Source organism: Vigna unguiculata, chromosome 7, assembly GCF_037176805.1.
Source record: "Vigna unguiculata cultivar grain cowpea cultivar isolate G323 ecotype 2 chromosome 7, ASM3717680v1, whole genome shotgun sequence".
Classification (NCBI taxonomy): Eukaryota; Viridiplantae; Streptophyta; class Magnoliopsida; order Fabales; family Fabaceae; genus Vigna; species Vigna unguiculata.
This window is the reverse complement of record NC_140798.1, coordinates 27,454,127-27,465,102: the sequence shown is the minus strand read 5'-3', so window position 1 is coordinate 27,465,102 and position 10,976 is coordinate 27,454,127. Positions and strand designations below refer to the sequence as shown.

At 30.9% G+C, this 10,976-nt stretch overlaps 2 protein-coding genes and 1 long non-coding RNA gene across 3 annotated transcripts; 2 read left to right on the top strand and 1 right to left on the bottom strand.

The window, feature by feature from the left end:
• The first annotated feature begins 285 nt into the window (after positions 1–285).
• LOC114191111 (uncharacterized) lies at positions 286–1,781 on the top strand. Its single transcript, XM_028080287.2, has 2 exons — positions 286–517; positions 651–1,781. The coding sequence occupies exon 2, from the start codon at positions 881–883 to the stop codon at positions 1,469–1,471; it is 591 nt and encodes a 196-aa protein (XP_027936088.1). The 5' UTR covers positions 286–517; positions 651–880; the 3' UTR covers positions 1,472–1,781.
• Positions 1,782–1,871: 90 nt separating this feature from the next.
• Positions 1,872–2,826, top strand: LOC146884732 (uncharacterized). Its single transcript, XR_014996849.1, has 2 exons — positions 1,872–2,459; positions 2,556–2,826. It is a non-coding gene; the product is annotated as an uncharacterized LOC146884732 (long non-coding RNA).
• A 2,684-nt stretch (positions 2,827–5,510) lies between these two features.
• Positions 5,511–7,195, bottom strand: LOC114190028 (FCS-Like Zinc finger 8-like). The gene is made up of 3 exons (XM_028078777.2): positions 6,873–7,195; positions 5,997–6,729; positions 5,511–5,904 (listed from the first exon to the last, which is right to left on the bottom strand). The coding sequence occupies exons 2-3, from the start codon at positions 6,722–6,724 to the stop codon at positions 5,817–5,819; spliced, it is 816 nt and encodes a 271-aa protein (XP_027934578.2). The 5' UTR covers positions 6,725–6,729; positions 6,873–7,195; the 3' UTR covers positions 5,511–5,816.
• Positions 7,196–10,976: the final 3,781 nt, after the last annotated feature.

Here is a 10,976-nt window from a genome sequence, read left to right as displayed (position 1 = left end):
TTACCTTTAGGTACATTGAATGTTGTTTGAGTAGCTGTTGAAGGTTCAACAATTGCACAAACCTAATCCAGCTCAGCACTTACAGTTGTAATTATTTAATTAAGAAGAAAAAAAAAAAAGAAGACGATAGAAATTATGATTTAATAGGAGTGACGCAATAAAGAAAAAATGAAAACATAACTCATATTGACCAGACCAACCACTCCTATTATCATTTACATTATATTAGATTATATTAATTAAATTAAATTAAATATGAATTAATACAGATATATAGAGTGGTGACGAGGTTCATCTCATTTTCAGATCCAGTGCTGGGGAGCTGTTTCTTGTAGACTTTTCATTTCCAACCATGCAACTTTCAGTGCTTCCAAACTAAATCAAACAAAACCATAAATCAAATACTACAACTTAACCTACACCTTAAAACCAGTGTAGTTCTGAGGAAAAACCAACTCTACTATCATACCCTTCTCGTGTTCTCCTTTTGAAAATTTTTTTTCTCTTCCACTGTCGGGTAATTTTCGTGCTTCCTCTTGATAAAACGTTGATTTGATGCCTCAGAAAGTACAATTTTTTTTTTTTTTAATATTGTGTGGCAGTATTTTCATATATATAATTTTTTTGTATTCTTTGTTTCTTTTTTTCAGTGTCTGAGAAAGCTTCTGTGGTTGATTCAAACCTGTGAGATTTTTACCTGGGTGTTGTAGTTGTGGTGGACAAGGTTTTCGGTTGCATGTTCGGTTTGGGAGGGAGATTAACTAGGACGGCAAAGATTTTGGTTTTGGGGTTGTGTTTGATACCTTGTACTGAGTTGTAGTACTTGGATCTAGTAGATATAACCTGTAAATCGGTGTTTGACTGAGTTATTGTGGGTGTTATGGAGACCCTTTTTGTTGTTGAGCAGCATAAGAACCAATACTACAACAGGTCGAAGTCGCAGGGTCATGCTCGATTTGGGGGTTCACCTTCCAGGGGCTTTAGGGATATCAATTGCAGGACTTTTGAGTCTGGGAGGACAGGTATATTGCCTACTCCTTTGAAATCTCATGGTTCCCCTAAATCACCACCTAACTCTGACAACAAAACGTTTGGGAAAGTAAAAGTTACTCCCAAGAGCACCCCAATTCCCATCAATGGTATAGCTTGTAGGAAAGAGAGCGAAGATGTCCCTGGTGGTGGTGCTGATCTTTTGCTTTCCGAGTTATGGGCTGGTCCTACCTACTCAAATTCCCCACCTCCTAGTTCCTTACCAATTCCCAAGTTTTCTGTCAAACCAAAGAGGACTGTGTCTCTTAATCTTCCTGGTTCCTCCCCTGAGATTGAAATGCGCCCGGTGGCTAAATCTGCACCCTCTTCTCCTGGCAGGGAGCATTTGGATTTGCCTTTTACTAGGGATCTCTTTGTTAATGCTGATTCTGCCACGAAGACCCTGTGTCGGATTCTTAATCTTAACATCAATGACTACTGAAATGCAAGGAGCAACAGGCTCCTGTAAGAAAGTCCTTTTAATGAAAGTGGGTTAGTGTTAGATATGTGTAGATACCAAATAAAGTTTGTAAGCTAGAAGTCTAAGTTGGTTTATGTAGCTTTCGGTTGTGGTGGTACCCTTGACAATCTTGGCTGTGATGGTGGGTCAACATTCTCCTGATTTTGGAATTGGATGGAACTTAGCTGTGGAGAGAGTAACTGGGTGTATACTGAAGGAATCTATTGAAAACAGGCTTTGCTGTGGATCATGCAAGGAAGCTTCCGTGAATATGGTTGGCATGTAGAATGGTGGTAATGAAGGGTGTAGAAGTGGCATGGGATGGACTTTAATATACTGGACCTGAAGAAAGTTTCATTCAAGTTGAATCATCCTGAATATATGATTTAGATTTCTCAGCATCATCTCCTCATAGAGTAGTTAACTTTTCCCTGTCCTCTCGTAGGAAGGTCTCTTGCTTTAGATACTGTGTAAATGATTTAAAATTCTCACATCTCCTTCCGTGTGCACTCTCTCTGTTTCTTCCTTCTAATGTTAATCATTCAATCTTCTATTCTAATTTGTTTTGCTTGCCTTCTCTGCCTGACATGATTTTATGGTGCTCATAGCTGCCATATCAATCTACATGTTTGTTCAGTTTGCTGGCTACTTACCTTTCTCACCTGTCTTTCTTTTCCCCAAGTCATTTTGTTTCTCTTTGTTAATTTTGTATTAGCAACCCTCATTGAGGGTATAGTTTACCCTTCACTATCTTTTCTGTTTTTTTTTGAAAGAAAAGTAAGAAGGGATTTGTTTTAGTCTTTGTAGTATCCGCTTCAGATTTTAGGATCAATCCATGTCACACTCCACCTACTAGTAAAGCCCTGAAATGTTCATTCCAAGTTATGCTTATTTCCTTAGTCCTAGTAGTTCTCTCCTGGTTTATCTTCCATCTCCACGGAGTGTTGACCCTGCTATGCCAAATTTTAAGGTATGATCTTACTTGGTCATTATTCAAATACTTCTGCTATAATCTTTTCATGCCATTACACTGCAGTTGCTAAGAATTGTTCAATGTGTTTATCAGGGTGGCAACTTACGAAGGCTGTTTCAGTTGTGAATCGTGAGTTGTGGTCAGTTGTATTTCAGTTGTTCTACGTAGTGTGCCTTGTCTGTGTCTCTTTCTTTCTGCCTCTGTAACTTGTGGAATTTGTCTGGTCTGCTTAAATGTAATGTTGGTGATTATTATCTAGACTGCATTTTGTATCTTAATTAAATACTTATTCTCCTTAGTAATTTATATAGCAGTTCGTCCAAGGCTCTCTGGCCTATGGCATGATCATATACAGTTTGATGAACTTCTGTATCTTATGTCGTTATTTGATCTTTAAATGCATTGAATTCCTAATACTGATGAAACTTGGATTACTAAATATTCAGCAGGGATTTGGTATCATGTTTGAATAATTACAATTCAGATTGGTCTATGAATGATCTATTTCCTGCCATGGCAACTGCATGTTTGGTTCAATTGTATAAACCAGTTGGCACGAGGGAACGTGCATGGGTAAGGTGTGGAGTAATATATAACATCACTAAAATCTCAAAATATTTCAGTAGTCTTACTAGGATACTTCACTTGTTCAGTTCAGGCCATGTGATATCAACAATTTCTCTTTTCAATTTTCTTATCAGTAGCTGATGTTTGTGTAGCTGACCTAATTCTAAACCTATATGATTTCTTCTAACTCATTTTGTCTGTTCCTTCAGTTACATTTTCAACAAGTGTTTATTGGAAAAAATATTTAAATTGCATCGAATTCACACTTTCCCTGTCTATCGTTATTTTTATTATTCAAAAATTTAGAATATCATGAATTTTCTTGATTTAAAAAAAGAATAGTCACATAAATTATTAGAAAGTTAGTCAAAAATTTTGTTATTAAAATAGAAAAGATTAAAAGAAGAAATATTTAAAAAAAAAATGAGACATGAAAAGGAACCAACAGTTGAGACATAAAATGGAACAGAAGAAAAGGAAAATGCATTTGATATGATGGTTGGAAATGGGAAATTTTCAAACATCCACATTTACTCTTCATGATTCCATTTTTCGTTCTTTTGACTGATTTAAACTGATGCACACTGTGTTTCTTCATAAATCAAACAGTTCATATTGCGAACTCATGATAACTGTTTGAATGGAGTGGACAGTATGAAGAGTTTGAAAAGTGCATATGTAATTTGAATGAAATGTCTGATCTGCAGAGATAATTGTACAGAAGTATGAAGGGAAACATTAAAATTATTGGGTGAAATACGAAAGATGTCTGAGTGACATTAATTTCTCATCCGTGATAACTAATAATTCCAGCAAATGTCAAAGGAGTCACCATCTTCTAGGTTACCTCTCTTTGTTCATTGTCACAATTAATTGAGCATCTCAACGTTTTAGCATGCTCACTTTACAGTACCTTGGGTCCCAACTTCAACGTGTTCTTGTTTTCACCGTAGTGGTTGAAATGCACCTTCCAGAATGTCCATTTCCTTAATTAATGGCTCTGTGACTACATGACTAGTCAAGTTGTGTGGTGATTTTCATGCGCACTAGTAAATCCTGTTTATCATATACTTTCATTTTCAACTTAATCAATTGTTTTTTGAGTTTGAGTCCAATTTAAAGTTAAGTATTAATAATGTCGTAATTGATTTTAAGAAAAATCCTACGATCTCTTCTAAAAAGACATGTCACTGATTGTTGTTATGTTTAGGGTTTATTGGGTGCGTAATATTGCTTTAATGATGATCCCATTTAATTTAGACCTTTTGGGAGCCTATGCCCTGATTCAGACACACTCATAGTTGGGGCTGTTAAATCAACTGTGATTATGGTGTTGGGACATGGGACACTATTTTTCATATTTAATATTTATTCCTTACCTTTTATATTATTTCTATCTTAAATATTTAAAAACTAATTAAAAATTTATTCAAGATTGACATTAATACATTCCTACAGTAATTTCTAATAAAAATTCTATTTAATATTTTTTAAATAATTCCATAAATAGCACTAGCTTGACAAAATAGGTTATTTTAACTTAATTTAGCTTGTTAGTAACTTCATACAATACACACTTATAATATCTTTAAAATTTTTTAATATGGTTAATTAATATCTTCAATTTGATCAAATATTACATTACATTCATGATAAAATATTTCTTTTAAAAAATTAACGTTTTATCTAATAAATAAATAAATTTAAATATATGAATTATATTATAATTGCATTTTAAATAAAAAATAAATGAATCCATTTGAATGTATGAATTATATATTTTAGAATTATAATGATCATCGTGACGTGAGATTAATTATAACTCGTGAATTTTAAAAATGTTAAAAGTTAACATAAAAGATAAAGATAAAATAAAATAAATTAAAAAGTAAAAGTTAAGAAGATAAAAAAATATTTTTAGATAATTGATTTTCTCTTATATTAATTGTTGAAATAATGAAAAAGAAAAGATAGTTGGTTGAGAGAGGGTGATAACTTTTCTCTTATAGATGTGGATTTCGATTCATAGTAGGAGTAAATATTTTGTCAACATCAAATATAATTTTTAATTATTTAATTTTTTGAATAATATGATCAAATAACTAATATTTTATTGTTCTTTCTAAAAGTAACATACTTGGAGATAAGTTAAACCGCATAAAATAACTTTTATGCGGAAGTTTGATCTATTGATGTATTATGTAAGTATATAACTTTTTTTGTTTATGGAAGCCTAATATTCAATGGTTTGGTTGATAATAATGGGTAAGGAAAATGACTATTAAGAAGTGTATATATTTGTGTGTCAATGTCAAAAACTATTTTTAATGGTTGCTGGAATTTTGTCAATCCAGCGGCGTGAACATAATAATAATAAGATTACTAAAATTTCTCGTAAGAGAGGAATCTTCTCGAGAAAAATAATGAATTGGTCCCCATTTACAATAATAGGCATCATCATCTACTCAGATAAGAAGAAAATAACAATAAAGAGGCAACATTTTCAGTCATATTTCATCATCATCGTCACCATCTTCAGCCAAAAACAAAGGCAGAAAACCGTAAGCAATCTAAAACTACTCATTTCTTGAAATAAACTCTACATCCTCATCCTCCCTTATCTCTATTTGCACGGAGAAGCCAAAGTAACAAAACCAAAACACTTCAAAAGGCTAAATATAATATGCTATCTAGAAATTCTAACAAGAATAGAAATTTGTGACTAGATGCTTATCCCATCATAATCTATCACTTTCAGGCTGTGCTATGCAACTCAAAAAATGACCATTAGTATTCGTCAAATTCTGAAATTTCTGCTCCATCTAGCACCATCTCTTGCTGACGACATTCTTTGCTGCAGAAAGCTTTCTCTCCTCTGCAACACAACCCAGATAATAAGAGAAAAAATTATGTCTTCCTGTAAATAATCACTAGGAAGAAAATGGAATCGGAAGTGAACCTTATTACCTGTAAATAAAAATGTCATTTGTCTGCCGAAGATGCTTCTTGCAAGTGTGACAAAAGCTAAGAAAATTGAGTGAAGGTGAGAGAGTGTTATTGGGGAGGGAACAGTAACTTTCCACGATACAATTGTCGAATATATGTGTTGTTCTAGGATTAGGACCATGAGATATCACACACGTGTACTCCTCAAAAAGTTCCATCTCACTCAAACTCATAACACCTGTTGCAACCGATAATGGAGAATCCTTGGTTTTCGCAGCAAAACCAGCAACATCACATGTTTTGGTTGATTCAGAAGTTGAAGGTGGTGGTGGTAGTGGAGGGATTTTCACCCTATGCTTAGTTCCAAAGAGAACACTTCCACTACATGGTTTAGCTGTGCTCTGAAGAACAGGTTCATCTTTAAGTGCACCAACAAGAGCAAGACCAATGCCTTTTGAGTCCCATGAACTTCTGTTTTCCGAGGGTACTCTTGGGGAGGCAAAAGTCTCGATCTTTTTCTCATGTGACAAAGGATTCCCAAATGGGGTTAAGGCTCTGGTGTCAAGAATGGACGTGGGGCTTCTCAGAGCCTCAGCTCCTGAGAGACACTTGAATGAGAAGTCACGGAATTTGGGTGAAAACAAAGAAGGAATGGTTCTTTTGTAACTCTGGTTTGGACTTGGCTGGGAGCTGTGATCACCCATCAAACTTGGTTTGGTGACAGCTCTTGATCTGTTTCTGAGCAGCATAAGTCCTTAATGAAGAAGAAATAACAGATGATTAAACCAGACTCAGAACAAGTAAAGTTTAGTTTAGTTTAGAGTAGAAATGTTAGCATAGGAAAACCACTATTTCCAAAACAAAACAAGCAAAAAAATAGAGTATACATGTACCTACCTTACACTTGAGTTTCAGGTTAAAAACAGTGGCAGTGTTCTGGGAATGTTTGTGAGGAATTTGTGACAGTGAAAAAAGAAGGGGTGATCTGAAAGTGTCAGACTAACTGAATTCTCTCTTGTTAATTTTCTTCAAGAAGGAAAAAAAAGGCATCTATGCCCATAAAACAGAAATGGTAGTGCAACAAGTACTGGTACTTTGGGCTTATGATTTTTCTTTTTGGTTTCTGAATTTTAATTCTGAAACTTTATGCAGAAGAAGTAGAAAGAGGAAAGAAAAGAGGGAAAGGTTTGGAGTTGGAGGAGAGAGAGGGATAGATGCCCGAATATGGTTTCTAAAGGAAGAAAAAGCAAAGCAAAAGATGTTGTTGTGTGCATGAAAATCAATCAAACGTTGTTACTTGAAAGCTTTGCTTTCATTTTCAATTTTCCTTTCACGAGATACTATTTTTCTCTCTATATAATAAATCGCAACTGTGTCATTTAAAAGAATGACCCTCTGGATTTTTTTATTATTTATTTTTGTCTTTTTTTTTTATTCTTTTTCACTGATGACTGATCCAAGGTATTTTGTTCTCACTCTCCCTGGTTTCAACTTTCATGTCTCCTTTAGGAAAATAATAATAATAATAACTAAAGAACATAGACCGAGAGATTATTTAATTGAAAATAAATGAGTAGTAATATTAATATGGTTTTTTAATCATTTATTTATTTATTATTATTGTTTTCAAAATCAGATTAACATTGACAAAACAACACTTGGATCTATAAATGTTTACGACTTTCTAATCTCGAAAACCTAAAATCTAAGATATTTTTAATGAATTTATCTTGAAGAGCATAACTACGAGTGTGTATATATATTGTTAGAGGTCCTATATACTGACGAGAATGCAACGCACCGATTCGTTCAAACTTTTTTTAACAAACTAATTAAAAATATGAAAAGAAGATTAATTAAATCCAAAAAAACTCCAAGAACTAAACAAAAATTTCTCTTGGTGTTGTGTACATTTTGAGATTTGAATTTAAGATTATGATGAAATTTAATATATTTTTGCTTTTTTTAATTTCAAACTAAGGTGTTGTTTTTTTAATTTAAAATTCTATGAAAAAAATATAAAAATTCCGTAAAAGGTTAGCATGCATATAATTTACTCTTATATCATTATTTTTAAACACAATTTAGTATATGATGTTTTGACTTTTTATACTCACATCTTTAATAATTTTTATGTGCAATTCACGCACCCTTCTTGGTATTATAGTCAACCAACTTTTATCAAGTCTCAATACCCTCCTTTTCTAGTTTTTTTTTTTTTTTTATTTCTTAATTTTTGATTGTCTATTTCTATCAAATTATTCTCTTTTATCTATTTTAAAATTGAAATTTAATAAATTTCTAAAGAAATTTTTAATAACCTTATGATTTAAATTATCTATTAATATATATATATATATATATATATATATATATATATATATATATATATTGTATTAAATATTTGAAAAGAAAATTTTGTTATTCTATCCGACTTTAGTGTTATTATTTCGCCTGAAGGATATACCTTGTCTCTCGGGAAATTTTTGATCAAACATAAATAATATATTTATATATATATATATATATATATATATAATATTATAAAATTTAATTATAATATAATTAATATATTAAAATTTGTATACGAAATTAACATTTATCTGGTATAAGTCACATGTTAAAATACTGTACCTATAATTTTTAATTTTGTACTAAATTTGTATTTTTTTCCCCTTTTCATTAATTAGTGCATTTTTATATAACTTGGGGTGGTATAAATTTAAGGGAGAAAAAGGTTTGTATAAGCTCTTAAATATAAATTGTGATAAAAGGGTGAAGCTTCCATGATGATTAAATACCTTTTACATTTAAGTTAATTTTCAATTAGTACACAATTACTTGTAAAATTATGCCTCAAACTAAAAAAAAAAAAAAATCAACAATAGTTACTCTTCTTTCCCTTACATAAATGTAGCAATAGTTATTAGATAAATCCCACCAAAGGATAAAAATTTATGATTATTAGTATTTCCAAATTTTCACTTGCTAGTTTCATTGTTACTTGAGTTGAGTTTTTGCGAGAGAATATACCAATCATTGGCGGAACATGCATGTGATTAAGGGAGCCATGGCTCCCAAAACTCTTTAATTTTAATTTTTATATGTAATTTATGTATTTTAAAATTATATTATATATATATATAATTAAGTTTTGAAAAGTTTTTATCATTTTATTTATATATTTTTATTGTTTAAAAAATAAAATAAAAATTAATTTGATGGATGTTCGTTAATAAAAAAAATGATTGTGCTTTACATAAAGGTTTTTTTTTTCAGTAAATTAACAAAAAAGTATGAAAGTAAAAAGAAAGATAAAAAGATAATCGGAGAAGAGATTAAAGAACAGAGATTGAGAAATGTATTATTACAATATATCTCATAAATCAAGATTAATATTCTATTATGATTTATGTATCTTAAATTTATGATTCTCTTATTCCTATTAGGATGTTTTTCCCAACTTCAGTGTTTCCCAAATTAGTATGAACCCTAATCAAGATTTTAGGAATTTTTTTATGAAATTTGCAGGAACCCTGATTATAGTTTTCCTCATATTAGTATAATTATAAATTATGAAATTTAGAGATATTGTATTTTTAGTTTAAATTTGTAAAATTTTATGAATGTATCTGGGTTACGTTACAAATTTTGTTACTCATAATAAATTAGTTGAATAGTCTTAAATCGGAATAGAAAGCAAAAATATTATAAATTGAAAAGTACATCTGTTAATCGATGTGAACAAATACTTTAAGTAGAGGAAATGAAAAGTTCATTTATTTTAATTAATAAGAATAATTTATATATAAAAAATTTTAATTGGCACTCCTAAAATTTTTATTCAAGTCCCGCCACTGATACCAATAAATTGTTGATAAAGAATATAATGAATTAATATGATATCTCCAACTTAAAATTTCATTTAAATAGTTTTTTTATATTATTTAATATAAAACTAAACTTATACTTTAAATCCTAACAAGTTGAATAGATAGGTGATAATTTTTTATTATAAAAATGATAGAGTATCAAGTTTGATTGAGTCATTACACACTAGGATGGTTGAAGTGTACTCTTTGTATAAACAACTTCTTTTATTTCTCTTCTATAAATAACTTTATATGTAGTTATGGCTTAACTTTGATATGCAGACACCTTTTAAACAAGTTTGTAACTTGTAAGTTGAGGTAATCTATGAATTATTAAACTATAGTCTTGTTTGGAATAAATTATTTGCACATGTTTATTCTATAACTTAAATTGTGCAACATCCCATGTGAAAAATTACAAACTGCAAAAATATAATCCCTTTTTGAGTAGAAGATATACCTCAAATACACACAATGCATATTTGAGTGTAAGCATTAGATTGTAATTGTTTTACTTAGTTTTTCCACATAAAGAAGGGATCGCAATATGATTTATTGATTGTAATGTTTACATAATAGGATTAAGGGAATCATCCGTGTAGAATGTCTCATCAAATTGTGCTATTTCCTTAGGGTTGATGATTTATTAGTACAACACAAAAACAACACTTGTGCAAAACAAAAACATAAGGTAGTGGGTGAAAGTGTGTGGCTTTGTGGTGGGTGGTCCATCTACTCAATCAGAAACATGTGGGACATAAATGGAAATAAATAAAAGAAAAAGATTTCGGAATTTGGGAAATGGTGGGGCCCACTATGAAGAACGGTGTTGCTGTGGCTGCAACTTTCATGCTCCCACTCCAGCTCGACGCCAAATACGTACACTCATCATTTATTGCAGTATTTTCTACGCTTCTAATGTCACGACATTTCTTGAAATTGAAAAAACACAAAATACCCTCACAAAACTGTTTTTATTTTCTCTCAAAATAATATTATTTTATTAAATAAATTTGCTTCGCAGGAATTTTTTTATAAGTAGAAAACATTGTTAGAATTTACTTTTAATAAATTGTAAACATTTTATGCAGCTGAATGAAAAATGTTATAGATGCAAAATTTAAAATAC